This window comes from Sciurus carolinensis, chromosome 2, assembly GCF_902686445.1.
Source record: "Sciurus carolinensis chromosome 2, mSciCar1.2, whole genome shotgun sequence".
Classification (NCBI taxonomy): domain Eukaryota; kingdom Metazoa; phylum Chordata; class Mammalia; order Rodentia; family Sciuridae; genus Sciurus; species Sciurus carolinensis.
This window is the reverse complement of record NC_062214.1, coordinates 34,361,611-34,382,603: the sequence shown is the minus strand read 5'-3', so window position 1 is coordinate 34,382,603 and position 20,993 is coordinate 34,361,611. Positions and strand designations below refer to the sequence as shown.

The following is a 20,993-nucleotide window of genomic DNA, read 5'->3' as shown; positions in this document are numbered from 1 at the left end:
TCAGAAGAAAAATAACTTCTCGTATCTCAATTATGCTGAGGGATAATTTAAGAACTTAATGTTTATGATAACTCCAAATGATGCAAAAGGCGGAGATCATACAATATTGTTATGTGTTTAGGATATTGTTAGATTTTAAAAGGACTTTAAAAAATTTAAATAGTTCTCATTCTTTTGGAAAACAGCTTTTGACTAAAAACACGTCTTGCTTAAGATAATCAAGGAAAGATATTGGGGTCTTACAGCGATGCTATGAGATATGTACAGCAATATTATCACTCATATTTTCATAAGTTGAAGTAAAAAGTCAAAAACAATGAATCTTAAATATTAGTGTGTGTCAAAATCACCTGGAGGGCTTGATGAAACACAGATTCCTGAGCCCTATCCTTGGAATTTCTGCTGAAGTGAGTCTGAATGAGGCACAGGAATTTGCAATTTCATAATTTCAAATGACTGAAAATTATAAAATAAGGCGCTGGTGAGGGGAAGGTCTGAGGACCACACTGTACAGTAGAATTTCAGTCACATACTCCAATAATGTACTACATAGGACATATTGAAATTGTGTGACTTTGGAGGGGAAAAAAGCAAATTATTTTATTTACTTCATGAGAAATCCGAACAAAACTACCAAAATCAACAGAAATAATGCCTGTAGCCCCCATTACTCAGGGGGATGAGGCAGAAGGATCACTTGAGTCCAGGAGTCCAAGGCCAGCCTGGGCAACAGTGAGGCCCTGGGCAACAGTCATGGGGCTTAGGAAATGGATATATCAAAATTAAAAACAATTACAACAAATAGTGCCTCAAAGGAGTCAACGTTTTGTTAAGAACTTTGAAAAAGCTCAACTGCACAGATCGAATATAAGAGGATGCTTAGTTACATGATGTAATCCACAAGTGAAAAATTGGTCAGACCTTTTGTTTATCTTAACTGATGACAACAATCTGAATATTCTAAAGAGTCAAACTGATTTCACTGATAATAGTTAAGATAAATAATCAAATAATGCAAATTATTTTTGTTTTATTTTTTATTTTTTGGGGTGCCTGGGATTGAACTCAGGGGCACTTAACCACTGAGCCACATCCCCAGTCCTATTTTGTATTTTATTTAGAGACAGGGTCTCACTGAGTGGGCTTAGCACCTCCCAGGTGCTGAAGCTGCCTTTGAACTGGCAATCCTCCTGCCTCAGCCTCCTGAGCCCCTGAGATTATAGGCAAGCGCCACCGTACCTGGCTTTAGTTTTGTTTTTATACGTTGCAGACCCCAAACCTCCACAGAAAGGCAGAGGCCACATCTTTTTCTTCTTGTGTGTTTAATGATTACAAACAATACTATTGCTATGTGCTGGGCACCAGCATGAACATCTTCATTAATATTGTTATTTGTCAGGAGGAACATAGTCCTACCCAGTGACCACATGAGAAGAACGAGGCTTGTGGATTAAGTTAATTTAGCAAATAAATGTCAGTAACTAAAGAGTCACTCTGTACTGTCAACTCCACTGACTTATGAAATTTTACTCTGTGTTCCAAAAACATATGGGGAGATCTGTAATTCCGTTTACCCATAATTCTTTCAAATGGATCACTGAGACAGTAAGAAAGTAAAGTCTCACTCTAAATAAGATAGGACCCCACAGATAGCAAAGCAGTCTGAAGTTCCCAAAGATGAAAGGTACAGGCAAATTTCTGCCTCACTAACTTGAGTCTTACTACTGTAAGAGACAAAGTACACTTTGCAGGACACTTCAATCATCATGATGAATTTTGAAGAGGATAAAGAAAATGACAATGTTACTTTACCTTCCTTACCATAAGGTCAGTGTCTAATAACATCAAGTAAAACCTCCAGAAGGTGTGCAGTGGGAAACTATCTAAGGATCTTCCACAAAACTGATGCCCTGAGTGTCCAGATTGCTTTTCTGTTGTTCTACAGTGTGGATCCGATGACCTATTAGGTCATTTCTATTTTCACATTCAACATATTGATGATTATGCACCCTAGTCTAGGACTGAAATTTCTAATTCCAACTAAGGAAATATCTTACTGCATTAAACACTTATTTTTTTAGGGAAATTATCTTACCTAGTTTAGTGATTTTTATCAGTTTTATTATTATCATTAATTCTTTCTTTTGAAAACTCTTAGATTAGATGTATTATACCTATAAATGCTAAATTGACATTCCACACATGGGTGGGGGGTGACAGAGTAATAACAACTGTCCTTAGTAGAAATTTTTCAATATTAGAGGATCACGTATAGGTATCTCCTAAAGAAGGCAAAATGCTGAAGATAATTTTTTTGTTACCTTTTTGTTGTTTTCATGTTCAAGGTCATCTGAAGTCTAAATTAGAGAAAGAAAATGATTCGTTTACTCCCCTAAAGGGCAAAATTATAAATTCATTAGCTTTATTTGTGTAAATATTTAAATAAATATGTGTAAACTTAATGATTCTATTTATTTGTTAAGATGGGAGATTAGTGGAAAGTCATGTACCAAAAAAGAAAAAAAAAAAGCTACTGAGCAGATATAATAACCTCTGGTTTTAATTTCAAAAGAGCTATTCTTAGTGACATTTTCCTCCTTTGTAGATGGTTTGCACTTATTTAGATGCTTCATTAAAATAATTTTATTAGTGACTTAGTCATGAGGCTTAGGAAATGGATATATCAATGTGGCCACCTCCTCTGATATATAAAGGGCAGCATAAGGGGGTCACTCTTCTGAAGCTCAGCATTCATGTTTGTGTATTTGCTATGGACTCAATGTTTGTGTCTCCACCTAATTCCCAGTGTGATGTACAGATGGTTACCAACTTGATGATGGTTCAACTCTGGATTTTTTTTGTTTGTTTGCCTTTTGTGGTGCTGGGGATGGAACCCAAGGCCTTGTGCTGGTGAGACACACACTCAATCAACTGAGCTAAATCCCTACCCCCCAACTCAGGATTTTTTTTTTTTTGACTGTATGATGATGCAAACGTGATAAGCATTTAGTATAAAATGTGTTTCAGTTTTGATTGAATTCTTGTTACGATGCTCTTCTGTGACACTGGGTGGCAGCAGTATGCCAAAGCTCCTACTCAGTCACATGATCCCAAGGGTAAACAACCAGCAACATACCAGTGTATTGTGTTGCTAAGCTGTGATGTCCACAGGTGAGGTGTATTAAATGCATTTTCAGCCTATGAGATTTTAACCTTACAATAAGTTTATCAAAACCCCTTTGTGAGTCAAGGAGCACTTGTATTTGGAAATGGGGACTTTGGGAGGTAATGCAGTCATGAGAGGGAAATCCTCATGATTAGATAAGTGCCCTTATAAGAAGATATGAGAGACAGCTACCTTTCTCATTCTCTCTCCACCATGTGAAAACATAACAGGGTTCTCACCAAGAACTGACTGGCCAACGCACTTTAATCTTGAACTTCGTAGTTTCCAGAACTTTGAGAAATAAATTTCTGTTGTTAAGTCAACCAGTCTGATATTTTTCTTGTGACAGCACAAAATGACTAAGACAGTATTGGCGAAGACTTCATGTAGTACAACAAAACTCTTTGAGCTTTAGTAGACACATAGCATTCTCAAAGTACTCCAGATATCAGAAATAGTAGTCTAATGGCAATGCTTCTTTGACTTTGCTCATCATTACTCTCATCTTCCTGCCACCAAATCCATCCACCTGCATCTTTGTCCACTGTCTTCACAGAGCAAGTATCCTTGCTCCCATCAAGACCACACCTTCACATCACCATCATCTTGTCCACTCTTGTCTTCTCAAGGAATTCCCAGGCATTTTCCTTCTTTCTCCTGGAAGACTAACTCTCCCTCTCTGCTGCTCTTGGCTGTGTACAAACCTGGCTCCAGATTTCTTCACTGTACAAATAATACTCCCTTGACTCCTCAGGTTACCTTTAGCTACTGTAGGGAACATTCCTCAAGCTTATCTGACAGCAGTCACTGACACCATGGTCTAAGTAAGCCAAACAGTCTGGACAGACAAACTGAGGTCATGGTAAAGACTCGCCATGGAATGAAGGTCTTTGCAGCTGTTGAGGCTGAGTTTGAACTGAGGGGAGGCCTCATTCTGACATGCATCACAGAAAGCTGTGATGTGAGCTCGCCCGCACTGCCTTGCCTCATGCTATGAGCTGGAGCTTGCCATTCCCCCAGTCCTTTGTCTCAGACCTGTTGCTGGGCAGAATTGCTTAGGCATGCTTGGTTTGTTTACTCTACCTGGACCCTCGACATATAGTTCACCTATAGGCTGATTCTGTTATACTTTTAACAAGCATGTAACCTGATTGGATAATGTGTCTATATATGTCCCTGTGCAACCCTAAATAAAATTAGATCCGTGCCTTTGGAGCTCGATCTCCATGCCTGGGTAAGCGCGCTGGGTAAGGCTAAGGAGGGTAGGCATCATTTGTCCTCACCCTCAGCAAACCCGTCTCAGAACATCTACAAGCTACCAGCCAATTTTCTGCTCCTAATCACAGCAAAACTTCTCAAAAGCATAGTTACTATCCCTACCTAGCTCTCTGTTTCAGTACCCTTCTCCACTGAAACTGCAAGGTCGCCAATGCCCTTCCTCCATGCTACCAATCCAATGGACACTCTTGAGTCTTTTTACTCAGAAAATCAAGAGCATTCAACAGTCAACTGCTAGGTCCTCTTGTGTCCTCCTGGTTTTCATGGCCATATCTTGTTCTTTCCTGGCTCTTCTCTTATGAACCCACTTTTAACTAGTGTTCTACTTGGGCTTTCTTTTCCACATCTTCCTATGGATCATCTCAGTTATTTCCATGGCTTCAAATATGACCTGTTGAACTCCCAGCTCCACCTCTCTTCTGGGTTCAGGTGATGATGATGCTTGCAATGATGATAATAAGAACAAAGATGAAAATAAGAGTATAGCAGCAACTAACACTTTCATTAGTTGCTACCACTATGTGCCAGGCCCTATTCTAAGCTCATTTATTCTTCATAGTAACACAGAGAGGTTAAGTAACTTACCCAAGGGGAGACAGTTGGGAAATGAACACTGAGAGTTAAATGTCAATGCTTGGCACCTTCCCTGGAGTATCTCAAAAGCATCGTAGATCAGCTGTCCCATTTGAAACTCCTAAATTCTTTCTCTTCCAGTCTTCCCTATTCCAGTCTACCCAGTTCCTCAAACAAGGACTCCAGAGGATCACCTGTTTCTTCTCCCTCCTTCACTCCCAACATTCAATCCATGGGTGAGTCGTACTGTTTTTGCTTCCTTAATCTTGCAACCATTCTGTCCTCTTTCTACCATCCAGTTTAACCATTTGGGGCTCTTCCAATCTGAATGTTTTTCTTGCTTCCTTCTAAATTAGATCATCATGATCTTATTAAATGTCTACCTGGCTACAATACCTCCTGCTTTTTCAATAGCTTCACATTTCATTTTAAATTTGAATTTCTCATGGTACCCTCTAAAGTCCTGCATCATCTAGTTTCTGCCAACCCATCTCATCTCATCTTGCTTCACTGTGCCCCTCCTTCAACCCACTCTCCTCACACCATCTTTATGGTTGCTCTTGATGTGGTCCCAAGGTGTGGAAAGTTATTCCTGTTTCTGTGTGTAATCAATCCCTCCTTTTCCATTGGGTTCTGGTTTTCTTATTCCTGCCACGTTGTTATTCTCATTATACTCCAATTTAGCACTCATTTTTATTTTCACAATAGCACTTATCAAAAATTGAATCGTATAATTATTTATTTGTTCATGGTCTATTTCCCATCTATGTCTCTAAACTGTAGAAGTCTACAAGCTACCTAAGGGTAGGAAGTAAAAGTGTTTTGACCCTTCTAGATCATGATAGCCTAGACGGTGTTTAAAAACTAATTGGTAGTTAATATCTGCTTTTCTTGGATGAGTGGTTGGAAATACTTTTATGCTTACTCTACATTATGAGGAAAATATTAATTAGTGGTTCTCTGATAAGGGGAGATTCAAGGGTCATTTTCTGATGATTCTAATAGGTGAACCATGGTCCCTGAGCTGGTGTTCTCTCCCTTCCTACCTACCATATAAACAATACTATTTAAAGGAGATAATAAATGATAATATTTAAAGGAGACTGGCTAAAAGACTAGTGGTCAATATTGCACATGACTAATAAGTAATTTAAATGTTCTTTTTAACTTAATATTGTGTATGTGTGAAATTCTGGTCACCCAGCAGAAATTTTTATCCTGTACAATTAGAAGGAATGATAGGCTACTTTTTTCTCTTGTGGTCGAAATATTTCTGAAAATTTGTAACAGCTCCACTTCATGAAAGAAAAGGGCCATGAAGACTCTGACCTTTTTGACACTATTTGCAACAGCTTCCTTGTGACCCAAGTCATCAGCAGAAAGTTCACTTCCAAATTTGAACTCAGGGTGAGCTTCCTCCTCTTGGTCAGCTGTGTGAAAAACAAAAGAATTCATGAACCCAAATTATTGGAAAGCAGTCAGACCCTGCCTGAAATCTTGGGTAGAACATGACAAAAGATTTCCATGATCTACACTCTGCAAATTGTGACATGAAAATCTGAACTGCTCCAAAAATCCTAAACTTTTTGAACATCATGATGTCAACACTCAAAAGTTTTCAGATTTCAAAGCAATGTGCAATTTCAGTTTTTTGAATTAGGAGTACTCAGTTGGTAAAAAGTCTACGTGAATATCTCAAAATACGAAAAACTCCCAAATCTGAAACACTTCCATTCTCAAGTGCTTTGTATAAGGAATATTCAATCTGTGTGTTTCATCTAATCAGGCCATCCAGATGTAATTACTTGAAGACAAGGGGTGTCACCCATACAAGTGGAAAACATTTAATAATTACTACTTTTAAAGAGTACAGAAATGCATGTTATCATTTCTGGAGGAGCATGAATGTACAAACACACCACAACCATATGCTCTTTTGGTATTCCCTGCTGCTTGTCTGCTAGGATCAGAAGTTAGGCACATGCTTTCACTAAGAACCTTTTCAGTTTCTACCCAAGCCTGCCCTCTTGAACCATGCTGATTTTCTTCTGCCTACTTGTGTCAATGTATCTAAATTAGAGACTCTAGTCACCCATATATAGTCAGAGCATTTGGTGGCACCAAGGCAATTGCAGCCAACTGGTTGACCAGAACTGAGGTCAAGTGTTTGAGGAAATCTAAGAATTAAATACATCACTGGGACAGAAGGGGCCTCTGGACCCTTAAAGAGAAATTCAGTACATGATTCTGTCTTTTCAAGTATTTTCTACTGCTATATTATTTCATGGGGTTATTTATATACAAAATAAAATTAGAATCTCAATTTTGGAATAACATGGGAGTTACTAGAGGTGGTTTGCCTGGAGGAATAATTAGCATCTGTGCCAAGGAGGAAAGTGTCCTTCAGAATGACAAGTGGCCAGGAGTGGTAGTGCATGCCTGTAATCCCAGCAGCTTGGGAGGCTGAGACAGGAGGATCCAGTGCTCAAAGCCAGCCTCAGCAACATAGTGAGGTCCTGTCTCTAAATAAAATACAAAAAAGGGCTGGGGATGTGGCTCAGTGGGTAAGTTCACCTGGGTTCAATCCCTGGTACCAAAAAAAAAAAAAAAAGGAGTATAATCATACCTATTTCATTGGGTTTAATGAAGGTTAAATAAAGCAGTTATGAAGGCTGCCTGGTACCCAATTGGTACTAAAATGCTAGTAGCTATTATTATTAATCTATATTTCCTCTTAATGTATTCCATTATTTGTTTTACTAGATTATAGCATTGGTAATGTCTTATATGTTTTCAGTTACCATCTATAAAATTTTAACCTAAATCATGAAACTGATTTTGCTTAATATATTTTTTTTGCATTTTAGGAGTATTTTGTTGATCTACTGAAATATATACATATATTTGTGATACTTTGTTCTTAGTTTAGGTTTATTTATTTGTTATATTTTATTTATAAAATTTATATTACTTTATATTACATATTATATTAATATATGTAATTTTTATATGTATTTTATGCAAAATAATATAATAGACATATGATATAATAGAACACAATTGATTACTGTATTTTCCAAAAACAGTTGATATCTACCCTCAATGGGCTCTTCCACAATGTAATCTTGTCACTCACCTGCCCTCTTGAACTTGGACAGTCCTAAGACTGCTTTGATGAATAAAGTAGAGAGGAAGTGATGCTGTACCAGTTCCAGGCTTAGCTGTTAAATAATTCGGCAGATCCTACTTCCTACCACTTGGAACACAGGCTCTTGGATGCTCTATCTAGGCACTTAGCCACTGTGCTGGGAGAAGCCCAAACCACAGAGGTCCCAAGAGCATGCTCTGCTCAGTGAATCTAGTTAAGTTCTCAGCAGGCAGACAGCATTTGCTGCCAGCCATGTGAGGGAGTCACCTTAGATAACCAGTGCAACCAAACCTTCAGATGGTGTCAGCCCCAGATGTCATCTGCTAGTAACCACATGAGAAGCCCAAGGGAGAACCAGCAACACAAGCCCGGGTGACCCACAAAACCATGGGAGATAATTGTAAAGTGTTGTTTTAAGCCTCTGAATTTGGGGGTAGATTATTACACACCAATAGATAAATAGCTATTAAAGGCATCAACTGGATAATATCAGATATCTTTAGCCTCCAAAATCTTCCCTGTCACAACATAAACATAATATAAGATGTCAGTTCCAGAGTCAGGAGTCTTTATTAAGGGGTTGTGAATAAGATTAGTTAATTCTCACAGCTTACGGTTTTTAACATTTATTATGAACTTTCCTAAAATCATATTTCAAGTGTTAGAATAATAAATGAAGACTTTTCATTTAGGAAGTTTAGTTTCCATTTAGTAAACTTTTCAATGGGGATTTCTAAATTATTGTATTTCTAAATTATTGAGTTCCTTGAACTTGCTGAGTCTGGCCTTGAACTTGCAATCCTCCTGTCTCAGTCTTCTGAGTAGCTGGAATTACAAGTGTGCACCACCATGTACCACCAGTCCCAATTTTAAACAAAACATTATAGTTGTGGTTATATGGCAAAAACCAAAATACGTAATTGCAAATATTCAAACATTTTGGGCTAGCATGCCTTTGGCAAATTACCTATATCAATAATTCTGAGCAATTGGTTATTTAAAGGAATTTCAACTTGGATTTTGTTTGTTTAGGTTATTTTGGTGGTACTGGGTATAGAACCCAGGGCCTCTTGCAAGCTAAGCAGGTGCCCTACTACTGAGATACACCCTGAGTCTGAACTTGAAATTTTAATGCTGGCTTTCAGTTTATCATTCAGTTTTTAAACACAAGCCAACGAGAACTTCATTTACCTGAATTTCTTTCATTTTACATTCCTAGTCTATTACTACCATCATCTCTGGCTGTGAATTTCTGCTGAATAGCTGGACACACACAGGGAGGGAGATGATTAAGCCACTAATATCCAATGCCAGGTAAGTTGGAAGTAATAATATTTGAAAAAAAAAGGACCAAAAATAATGAAAGACTGAATTTGATCTGTAAATACACACCTGAGTATTAAAACTGTAATGTTATCACTATAAAGGACCCATTGAGAGAAACTCATGTTTTACTTATGTTACAAAGTATTATAACATGTCACTTGAAATAACAACTCACCGCTTTCTATTTCCTCTTCATTATCATCCTCTAAGATGCTAGCTGGAGCTGCAGATTCCCCTGCTTCCATCATGCTTTTCAAAGCTTCAAGCTGTTCTGTTATTATAAAAAAAAGCAAGGAGGAGATGGTGAGAGACGTTAGATCACTTAAAAAACTTGGGCTTTAAGACAGATGTGTAGACAAATGAAATGAAAGGAAAGGAAATATGTTGTTTAGGCACCTCCTGGCCACATCCTAAGGTTTAGCAGTGGTCACTGTCTCCCTGCTGATCTTGTTTTTTTATAAGAAATGTACACCAACCACACTGTATGCACATGAAGAAGGACCACTAGAACATGGTAAATTGTCCAAAGTTTTGGTTACTACATTTCCAAGGAGGGTTTAGGATTTAAACCCAGAAAACAAACACCCCTAATTTTGAGAATCTGGCACAGAGCAAGATTTACACACAATTATGTGAAGTGATAGAAATGAGAGGTGCACATCGGAGATAACAAAACTTCAGGATAAAAGATATTTGCAACTCATATAACTGGGGTTGTTATCAAGTAAAAAGCACTTATAAGTCAGTAAGCTAGACAAATAAAAGAACTTTTTTAAAAATTGGAAAATATGCAGGGACAAATCACAAGTCATAATGTACAAAAAAAACTAGTTATCAAAAGGTACAAATAAAATATTCAGGCATTTTTCTTCAACACCTCAAAGATGGCCAATAGTTAGCATTAAGGATACTGCTAGGAAATAGTCTTATACATCACTGGAGAGAGTACAACTTTTCTAGAAGAAAGCATAACCAGATACATCCTAATATAAAATTCTCCTTCTGCTTCTTATTTTTTTCCCTTATGATCCCTCCACATTCTGACATGTGAATATATGGATGTACTTTTCCCACTGCATGAATGAGTCTATGGGTCAACTGAAATCAAATGGAAATGTGATAACTTTGCTATCGAAAGTATACATATCATCATTACACCTCTTCCCCCCAAATCTGATGGTTTTACAATGAATTTCATGTTAGACAGCTGTCCTGTCCAAACACATGCTTCTATTTATGCATGTGTTTGACTTACTTTTTTCAACTTCAGGTTTTAGCCGTTTATTTTTGATAAGTATTTTTCTTTTGAGGTCATTGGGGGATGGCAACGGTCTTCCTGGTTCGAGCTAGAGATAACACAAAAGAGGGGAAATCATCAAGGGTTGTGCTTCTCTATTCCCAGCCCAGAAAAAAGCAGTATGGCCCGGAGTCATACAACTCAACATCCACTAGATGGCAGTCAGCACTGTTTAATGCTTGGTCTCCCTCAGCAACCAAATTAGTCCACCCCATCCAATTTGGCCTTAGAATAGTTCTGCAAATTTGGAATCCTCAGTCTGTAGAGGTGTGCAGAGTTCCTCCAGCTTCCTCAGTGGAGCTGGGATCTGACCTGGGTGGTGCTGCAGGTGAGGGTCTTACTGTTACGCAGTGCATGAGAATTATAAAACACCACTCATATTGAGCCAAATTGAAAAGGAAAAAGGGGTTCTTTAATGAGCATGCTAGGCAAGCAGTGGCTGGGAGCAGGCTAACACCTCAAAGAACTCCCAGCACCTGAACTTTGGAAGTACAGAGTTTATAAAGGTAAAAACCACAAAAAACACAAGAACAATTGAGGCACGCGTATGTCAGAATGACCCTGTTGAAGCAGATATTTTGATGACATGAAAGAATTGTTTTGATTATACATTTTAGAGTCATTTGTTATGCATCAGGGCCATAGTCAGGGACGTGGGAAGGTCCTACTGTACTGTCAACATAGATAACAGCTTCAGAAGGCTGAAAAGAAAACATAATAAGCAAGCATACAATGGAATCAGGTCAGAACAAAATGGTGTTTCTTTGGTTCTTTTCCATTTCATTCCCCCAATTCAGGCCTTGCAGAGTTTAGGTCTCGGATAAAGCACAAGGGGGTGCTGGGTTCGGTGACACATTCCTGTAATCCCAGCATGCCTGTAATCCCAGCAGCTCAGGAGGCTGAGGCAGGAGGACAACGAGTTCAAAGCCAGCCTCAGCTATGAAGCCAATATTACCCTGATTCCTAAACCAGACAGAGACACATCGAGGAAAGAAAATTTCAGACCAATATCCTTAATGAACATTGACGCAAAAATTCTCAACAAAATTTTAGCAAATCGCATACAAAAACATATTAAAAAGATAGTGCACCATGATCAAGTGGGTTTCATCCCAGGGATGCAAGGTTGGTTCAACATCAGAAAATCAATAAATGTCATTCACCATATCAATAGACTTAAAGTCAAGAATCACATGATTATTTCGATAGATGCAGAAAAAGCATTTGATAAAATACAGCACCCCTTCATGCTCAAAACACTAGAAAAAATAGGGATAGTGGGAACATTCCTTAACATTGTAAAGGCCATCTATGCTAAACCCATGGCTAATATCATTCTTAATGGTGAAAAACTGAAAGCATTCCCTCTAAAAACTGGAACAAGGCAGGGATGCCCTCTTTCACCACTTCTATTCAATATCGTCCTTGAAACTCTAGCCAGAGCAATTAGACAGACCAAAGAAATTAAAGGGATACGAATAGGAAAAGAAGAACTCAAACTATTCCTATTTGCTGATGATATGATGGTATACTTAGAGGAACCAGGAAATTCCACCAGAAAACTTTTAGATCTCATAAGTGAATTCAGTAAAGTAGCGGGATATAAGATCAATGCACATAAATCAAAGGCATTTTTATATATAAGCGATGAATCTTCAGAAAGAGAAATTAGGAAAACTACCCCATTCAATATAGCTTCGAAAAAAATAAAGTATTTGGGAATCAATCTCACAAAAGAGGTGAAAGACCTCTACAATGAGAACTACAAGACACTAAAGAAAGAAATTCAAGAAAACCTTAGAAGATGGAAAGATCTCCCATGTTCTTGGATAGGAAGAATTAATATTGTCAAAATGGCCATACTACCAAAAGTGCTATACAGATTCAATGCAATTCCAATTAAAATCCCAATGATGTACCTTACAGAAATAGAGCAAGCAATTATGAAATTCATCTGGAAGAATAAAAAACCCAGAATAGCTAAAGCAATCCTTGGCAGAAAGAGTGAAGCAGGGGGTATCGCAATACCAGATCTTCAACTCTACTACAAAGCAATAGTAACAAAAACGGCATGGTATTGGTACCAAAATAGAAAGGTGGATCAATGGTACAGAATAGAGGACACGGACACAAACCCAAATAAATACAATTTTCTCATACTAGACAAAGGGGCCAAAAATATGCAATGGAGAAAAGATAGCCTCTTCAACAAATGGTGCTGGGAGAATTGGAAATCCATATGCAACAGAATGAAACTAAACCCATATCTCTCACCATGCACAAAACTAAACTCAAAATGGATTAAGGATCTCGGAATCAGACCAGAGACCTTGCATCTTATAGAAGAAAAAGTAGGTCCAGAGCTTCAACATGTCGGCTTAGGACCAGACTTCCTCAACAGGACTCCCATAGCACAAGAAATAAAAGCAAGAATTAATAACTGGGATAGATTCAAACTAAAAAGCTTTCTCTCAGCAAAGGAAACTATCAGCAATGCAAAGTAAGAGCCTACAGAGTGGGAGAAAATCTTTGCCAATCATACTTCAGATAGAGCGCTAATCTCCAGAATCTATAAAGAACTCAAAAAACTCTACACCAAGAATGTAAATAATCCAATTGACAAATGGGCTAAGGAAATGAATAGACACTTCACAGAAGAAGATGTACAAGCAATCAACAAACATATGGAAAAATGTTCAACATCTCTAGTAATAAGAGAAATGCAAATCAAAACCACCCTAAGATTCCATCTCACCCCAATTAGAATGGCAATTATCAAGAATACAACCAACAACAGGTGTTGGCGAGGATGTGGGGAGAAAGGTACACTCTTACATTGCTGGTGGGGCTGCAAATTAGTGCAGCCACTCTGGAAAGCAGTGTGGAGATTCCTTAGAAAACATGGAATGGAAACACCATTTGACCCAGCTATCCCACTCCTTGGCCTATACCCAAAGGACTTAAAATCAGCATATTACAGAGATACAGCCACATCAATGTTCATAGCTGCTCAGTTCACAATAGCCAGATTGTGGAACCAACCTAGATGTCCTTCAATTGATGAATGGATAAAGAAAATGTGGTATATATATACAATGGAATATTACTCAGCCATAAAGAATGATAAAATTATGACATTTGCAGGCAAATGGATGAAACTGGAGAATATCATGCTAAGTGAGATAAGCCAATCTCAAAAAACCAAAGGAAGAATGATATCGCTAATAAGTGGATGATGACACATAATGGGGGGTGGGAAGTGTTAGTGTTGGGGTTGGAGTTGGGTTTAGGGAGGGGGGCAGGAATGGAGGAAGGAAGGACTGTATAGATGGAGGGGAAGAGTGGGAGGGGAGGGGGGGAAGGGAAAAAATGGCAGAATGAATCAAACAACATTACCCTATGTAAATTTATGATTACACAAATGGTATGCCTTTACGCCATGTACAAATAGAGAAACAACATGTATCCCATTTGTTTACAATAAAAAGAAAAAAAAAATAATGGGAAAATGTGCTAGGAGGCAAGGAGAGAAAGTATATGGGAACTCTATACATGTTTTGCTCTTTTTTTTTCTTCTTTTCTGTTTTATTAAAATTCTTCAGTTTTGAAAATGCAAAAATCAAAACTTCAAAAAAAAAAAAAAAAAAAGCCAGCCTCAGCATATGTCTATAAATAAAATACAAAACAGGGCTGGGGATGTGGCTCAGTGGTTAAGTTCCTCTGAGTTCAATCCCCAGTACCCATCAGCTCCAAAAAAAGTACAATGGGTCACCCCGATAAAAAAAGTACAAGGGGTTATGCTGGGGATGGAATTGGCTCTCCCAGGTGAAAGGTTCCCTAGATCTCCCAAGAACTGGACTGTACAGCAAGTCTGTCTGCTTAGTAGTCTATTCCAACTCAACACATGGGATTATGTTTTGTGGGTTCAACAAGGGAATCAAGAAGGAATGGTCCTAATTATTGGAATCTGAACTCTATGATGACTTTATTTACTTGAATTTAAGTCTGGAAACAATATATTCCTTTAGGTTATTCCATGGAACTGTCCCATATATGGACATCTATTCCCCATCCACCCATCTATACTTTCACCTGTCCATATTTACCCCCATACATCCAGTCATTTCCAAAACTCAGTTTTATCCTACAGATGACAAGAAAGACGCTGTGCTTTCCTGTCTGTCTTGCCTCAAGTGAGACCCTTGGGTGAAATGCTGCTTCCTATAGGCAGCTAGTGGAACTCCTCCATTCCCCAGGGGTCTCTCTTGCACCAGAAGTTCTCCAACAAATATTCAATACATCACAGTCCATCTTCTTTCTCAGTTAAGTGTTTACTTTTGTATCCTGCTCCACTCAAACTCCAGCCCTCAAGATTGAAAGCTCCTCAGTTCAGACAGCAGGTCTTATTCCCATGTATACCACCTATGATTTCCAAAACCATATTCATGCATGTGAACATCATTGCATTAAGAATATAGTGTCTTTTCACAAAAGTAAGCACTTTACCCTAACTAGAAAAATAAGCAGAGGAATCAGATTAAAAACAACAAAATAAAATAATCAGGTTTTGTGGTGCACACCTATAATTCCACCTGCTCAGGAGGTTGAGGCAGGAGAATCACAAGTTCCAGACCAGTCTGAGCAACTTAGCAAGACCTTATCTCAAAATAAAAATAAATAAATAAAAGTGCTGGGGATGTAGCTCAGTGGTAAAGCTTTTGATTTCAATCCCCAGTACTAAATAATAATAATCAATTTAATCAAGGATGTTTCTTCATTTGGGTTTCCTTAGACTCAGCCTCTAAGATAAAGATGGATGCACTAATAGTTTACTTGAGAGATGGCCCCAAAAGACTCCAACAGAGTGAGAAAGTGGGAAAAAGAAGACAGGCACCCAATCAAAGGTGTGTTATCAAGCAAGTTATCGGTGTGGAAAACTGGAGCTCAGTCCTGCTGGAGAGGACAGAGGAGAACAGGTGCTCAGAATCAGCCCACCCTGGGAGTGACAGGGCACGAAGTGAGGGTGTTAATCCTCTGACACTTCTGGCCTGTCACTCATGTGTGGACAGAGCAAGCTCTAGTGAGCAGAGGTCACAGGCACAAAGCTGTGGGTGCTGGCAGTTTAAGTCAGGCCAGTGGGCAGGGAAAAAGGAAGTGCTTTGAGGTCAAGGGCAGGTACCTGCTTCAACAGGCTGAACAGAATTGGATGGAGGAAGCAAAGGAAACAAATACCCTTGTCTCCATATCTTTTCAGTTCTCTCAGACACGCTTCCAGAAAAAAAATTCATTAAACCACCCAGATTATTCACATGTGACACAAAGCACCATTCTCTTGTTACCGTCATGTTCCTCTCCTGCCACTTCATGCTACCATCTGTGGGCCCATCAGAGCTGCTTCCCGGTAGGTGTGTCAAATATTCCATTATCAGAGAATTTTGCTATTTAATTGCATTAACTGTCTTGCTACTCACAACATCTTGTGAAAATGAGTTTTAATCTCCTGGAGGTCATAGCTCCTAATACAAATACAAAGAACCCTCTGGCATGATTATATATTTAAAACTTGTATGTGATTAGAATAAAATCAAAGGCCTCATGAAGCCCATCTATGAACCACAGACTAATATTCTTCATGTTATAAAGAAACTAGCAGGTGTTAAATGAAATTCAAATATGTACATATTATTACCCTATGTATATATATGACCACAAGGCCAATGTGATTCTACATCGTATACAACCAGAAGAATGAGAAATCATACTCCATTTATGGATGATGTGTCAAAATGCATGTATACCTAATTAGAAAAAATATTTTAAAAAGTACATATCAATTTACCCAAGACTTTGTTTTGGAGTTGGACTGCAGGATACTGTACCATCAATCTAGGGCATTTTCCATAACAACAGGCTCCCACGACTTCTGAATACTAGGCAAACATTTGCTGACCTGGAGGACTTATAAAATACACTATGCTGGCGGCTGACTCTCGGTCCATTAAATCAATCTGTGAGTGAAGGGCTGGCATGGGTGTTTTTCACAGTTCCGCAAGATGATTCTAACGTGTAACTAATATTGAGAATAAGTACAGAATCTAGACTCTTGGCCTGGGTGCTTTATGAAATTTAAACCATGAGACTCCAAGCTCTCCCAAATTAAATTCATCCTTCTGAAGCATGATAAAAACGCTCTTTGTACTGAAGGATTTAAATAAATATGAAGATCTTTAGCATCGGTCCTTCAGTGCTACTTGACCCTTCAAAAATGAATTTCAAAACAAATCTATTCATGCTAGAAATATGGTTTTCTAAAAATACATACTGGATGTGATTCAAGTGCTTGTTTCAACAGGAGATCCCCAAATAGATCTTCACAATATTTGGACATCTTGTACTGTTGATATTTGCTGGAGAAAAAGAAGTGGCATTTATAAATTCAAACATCCATTAACCATCCAAGAATAAGAAAACACCATTTCCAGGCAATTAAAGACTCTCATCTGCAAAATGCATGATTATCCTCAGAATGTGACTGTGAGATATATTTTCAAATACCAAACTTTAGCTGATTCAATTAAAAAAGAACTCACCCCAGAACTAAAACGGTAAGAATACGAAAATGTTTTTCAAGTTATATTTAAATCTTCCAACTCAACAAAACTTGAAACAAGGTATCCAATCTTTGGCCTTTTGTTTAGAGCAAGAATTTCTAAACCACATGAAGATGACTTTCTTGGAGAGACAGGGTTTGCATAAGACTGCATACTTAACTGGAAGATCAGTTGACACTTAGCACTTCACAAAGTACTCAGTTTTCTAAAAAGATATACTGCTGGGGTGAGGGTAAGGAGTAGGAGTTGGGAAACAACATCACTTAGTGTCTTGGAGTAGAATGAATCAATATACCTGCAGTGATTTTCAAAGGAGAGAATTACAGGATATTCGGAGGTGACAAACGCAGTTTCCTTGATGGCTTGAATTACATCCTTTAAAGATAAAAAGTGTTAATGAGAGAAAAGAGCAAAAAAATTCAAGGCACCTGAAACTATTGAATCTACTAATTGGGACTTTCTTGCAGAAAGTCAATTGCAACCACTCAAATCGGGAGAATCCATCTACCTTGATACCTCTAATGGTTCAGCCCTCTGTGATAGATCAAGTGTGCAGTTAATGGTTAATAACATTTTTTCACCCACAGCTATCTTTTACACCTCCAGAATAGTACTATCAACTCACAAGAAATTTTATTTAAGTGACCTGGTTCCTTACCTGATAATCTTCCAAGCTAGGGGTGCAGGGTTCACCACTCTCCTTGAGGAGAAGCTAAGCTTTGGCACAAGAATTTTCCCAACAGATCCCTCTTCAACTCCTCCCACCTCTGGAGAAATCTGTTGGTAATACCTTTAGGATTCCTGGAAACTTCTATTGACTTTCCTCTGTGTTTGGAATCAGTCTTGGGCTACGTTTCTTTAATTCAATGTAGATCCCTGCATACTGATATGACATTTGCAATACTGTTTCATATTAGCCTAGTTAATAGGAAGAGGAGTCTCAGGGCAGAGGGTGCTCACTGAGCAAGCACCATTCAAGGTAAAACAGGGTGTGCTCAGGATCCTCTTGCACTTTTTTTTTTTTTTTTAAACATCAGGAAGCAAGGCTTTATTCTGCAACATGGAGGAAATATGCTTTGCCCACCTGCCCTACAATTTTTGAATGAGCTGAACATGTCCTCTCCTACCATCTCTGTGACATTGAAGTGGGCTTATCAGATGGTGGGCCCAAGTCTCTACTTTGATCTAGAAAAACAGGCATCAAACCAATACTTATACAACCAGAGCATTCTGTTTCATAAAAATCTCCAAGTACTTACTAATCTGTGGTTCACTATAGAGCAAGCTCTTCACTCAGTGAATCAGGAAAATATTTTACCATAGTTATCCAGGAAAATCTATTTGAAATGATAATGCTCAAGGACAGGTAAGCTTGGAATATTTCATGGAAGCATCTTTATCATTAAGTAGGTAATTTAGATGATTTTGGGGAGAGTACTGGGGATTAAGTGCAGGGGTACTTAACCACTAAGCCACATCCTCGGTCCTTTTTTAATTTTTAATTTTGAGACAGAGTCTTACTAAGTTGCATAGGGCTTCACTAAATTGTTGAGGCTGGCTTTGAACTTGCGATCCTCCTGACTTAGCTTTCCAAGCTGCTGAGATAATAGGTTTGTGGCACTGTGCCTGGCCATTTAGTTATTCTTGCTTTAAATTTCTTCCCAGGTAAAAATGTTCATGACCTTAACTGTCCATTTGGCCAAGAATTATTCCTTGAGGAAAACTCTGGTTCTGCCCTGGGCTTCTCCTTTGCTCAGTAAATGCTGAGAGGGAATGGCCTGCTTTTCAACTATGCTTCCTTATTAGGCTCCTTAATTCTCTAAGGAGAGGCCATTGCCTTTCCTGTCAATTTGGCTGGCTGTGCAAATTCACAGCTTCCCACTTGCATATCCTCTTGGCTTTTTCCAGGAAGCATAATCTGGAGTGACTGCTCATCAAAACCCATCAACATTTTGGCTAAGATAAATGATATGCATGGTATGTTACAGGTATAGGGCCTAGGCATCTGGGTTTTTGAAAACATCTTTGGTGATTTTTCACATGTAGAGTTGAGAATCAATTGTTTCAGATGTTTCAATATCCATCCTGAGCTACACCAAAAGACCAGAGACAGGTGGATCTGACATAATGGTCAATCACAGAATTTCTTTGTTTGACTTATCTTTTGGAAGGTTATCATAGGCATATTGAGGAATGCTCTAAGAAACCACCCTTCAAATCAGACATGAACATCACTATTACTGAGATGCTCATTCATAAAACTATAGATTCCTCTTGATGAGGATCCTTGAGAGCAAATTTCTCACTGGTGTCAGTTCAGATAATAATTGTGCTTTTCAGCCTTTCATTTATGGATTCTGTAAATCACATGCTTGTGCAAGATTATAATAAGATTTCTTGAGAAGCATCTATAAACTCTAACCTCATTCTCTTATGCTTACAGGTCCTGTCTATCCATAATCTAATTTTTTCCTGCATTTATTTTTTATGCTGCCTTGAAGACTTTCAAGAACAATGCAAAGTAGGCAAGCAAATAAGTAGATAAGAATATGAAGGTATTAAGTAAGTAAGTAAACTAGGAGAATGCTGGAGAAACCTCATTATGCAATTGTTGCCATTTGAAAGCAGGAAAAACAGCACAAAGAGACATTAAGTGGAGATAACATTTGTCTTGCGACTCTCCTCAAAACTGGAGAAAAAATATGAAGGCACAATGCTTGAGAAAATGAAAAATTCATTTTCCACCTCGCTGTTGACTGCAATAGCATAACGGTTTGGAAAATGCTGTGTGGTGGTATAATTTTTAAAACATACCTTAAAAAGGATATCTGTACACATTGCTTTTCCATGAGTTATTATTGGTTCTTGATCTTCACCTTTTCCATCCCAACAGTCAAGTTCAACACACCTAGGAACACAGTGAAAATAACAACATGGAATCCTTATGACAGAATAGTGTGTATGCAAACTCAAAGAAAGGCCTCAAAATGAGTTTTCTTAGAGATCACCATAGGGCAAATTATGCAACATGCTTATTTCATGACATAGGCAGGTTAAAACATATTCTCCCCATCAGGCTGGTATCATCAAAAAAGGACTGAGTCAGATTAAGAGACTTAAGAGGTGACAAGTGGTACGGTTCTGGATGAAATCTTAATTGTGACAAAGCCGTAATAAGGAACAGCGTGAGGACAACTGGGATAATCTGAATGTAGACTGGGGTTTGATGACATTAAATTATTATTATTATTATTATTATTATTATTAGATTGGTACTGGGGACTGAATCCAGGGGTGCCTTACCACTGAGTCACACCTCAGTCCTTTGTATCTTTTATTTTGAGACAGGGTCTCCCTAAGTGGCTTGGTTAAGGTCTCACTAAGTTGCTGAGGCTGGCTTTGAATTTGCAATCCTCCTGCCTCAGACTTCAGTGATGCTGGGCACACTCAGCTGACATTAAATTATTTTTTAATTGAATTAAGTGGGATCATGTTAGGTTTACCTTATCAGATTGGTTTTTGTGTGTCTGTGTGATTAATACTCAAGTATTCAGAGGAAGTAGCAATGTGGTTAATTTCTTTTAAAAGTATTTC

At 38.2% G+C, this 20,993-nt stretch overlaps 1 protein-coding gene across 14 annotated transcripts in view; it reads right to left on the bottom strand.

Annotated features, from left to right (window-relative positions):
* Positions 1–20,993, bottom strand: part of Plcb4 (phospholipase C beta 4) — a 386,027-nt gene that overhangs the window by 61,284 nt on the left and 303,750 nt on the right. For 12 of the 14 annotated variants that reach the window (XM_047537208.1, XM_047537192.1, XM_047537203.1 and 9 more), the window contains 7 exons: positions 20,214–20,307; positions 17,695–17,774; positions 17,111–17,195; positions 10,747–10,837; positions 9,667–9,762; positions 6,347–6,447; positions 2,322–2,357 (listed from right to left, as the gene is read on the bottom strand). In XM_047537208.1, coding sequence (XP_047393164.1) covers positions 2,322–2,357; positions 6,347–6,447; positions 9,667–9,762; positions 10,747–10,837; positions 17,111–17,195; positions 17,695–17,774; positions 20,214–20,307 — 583 coding nt within the window. The remainder of the gene's footprint in view (positions 1–2,321; positions 2,358–6,346; positions 6,448–9,666; positions 9,763–10,746; positions 10,838–17,110; positions 17,196–17,694; positions 17,775–20,213; positions 20,308–20,993) is intronic. The other 2 variants (XM_047537209.1, XM_047537207.1) reach the window with 1 other exon arrangement.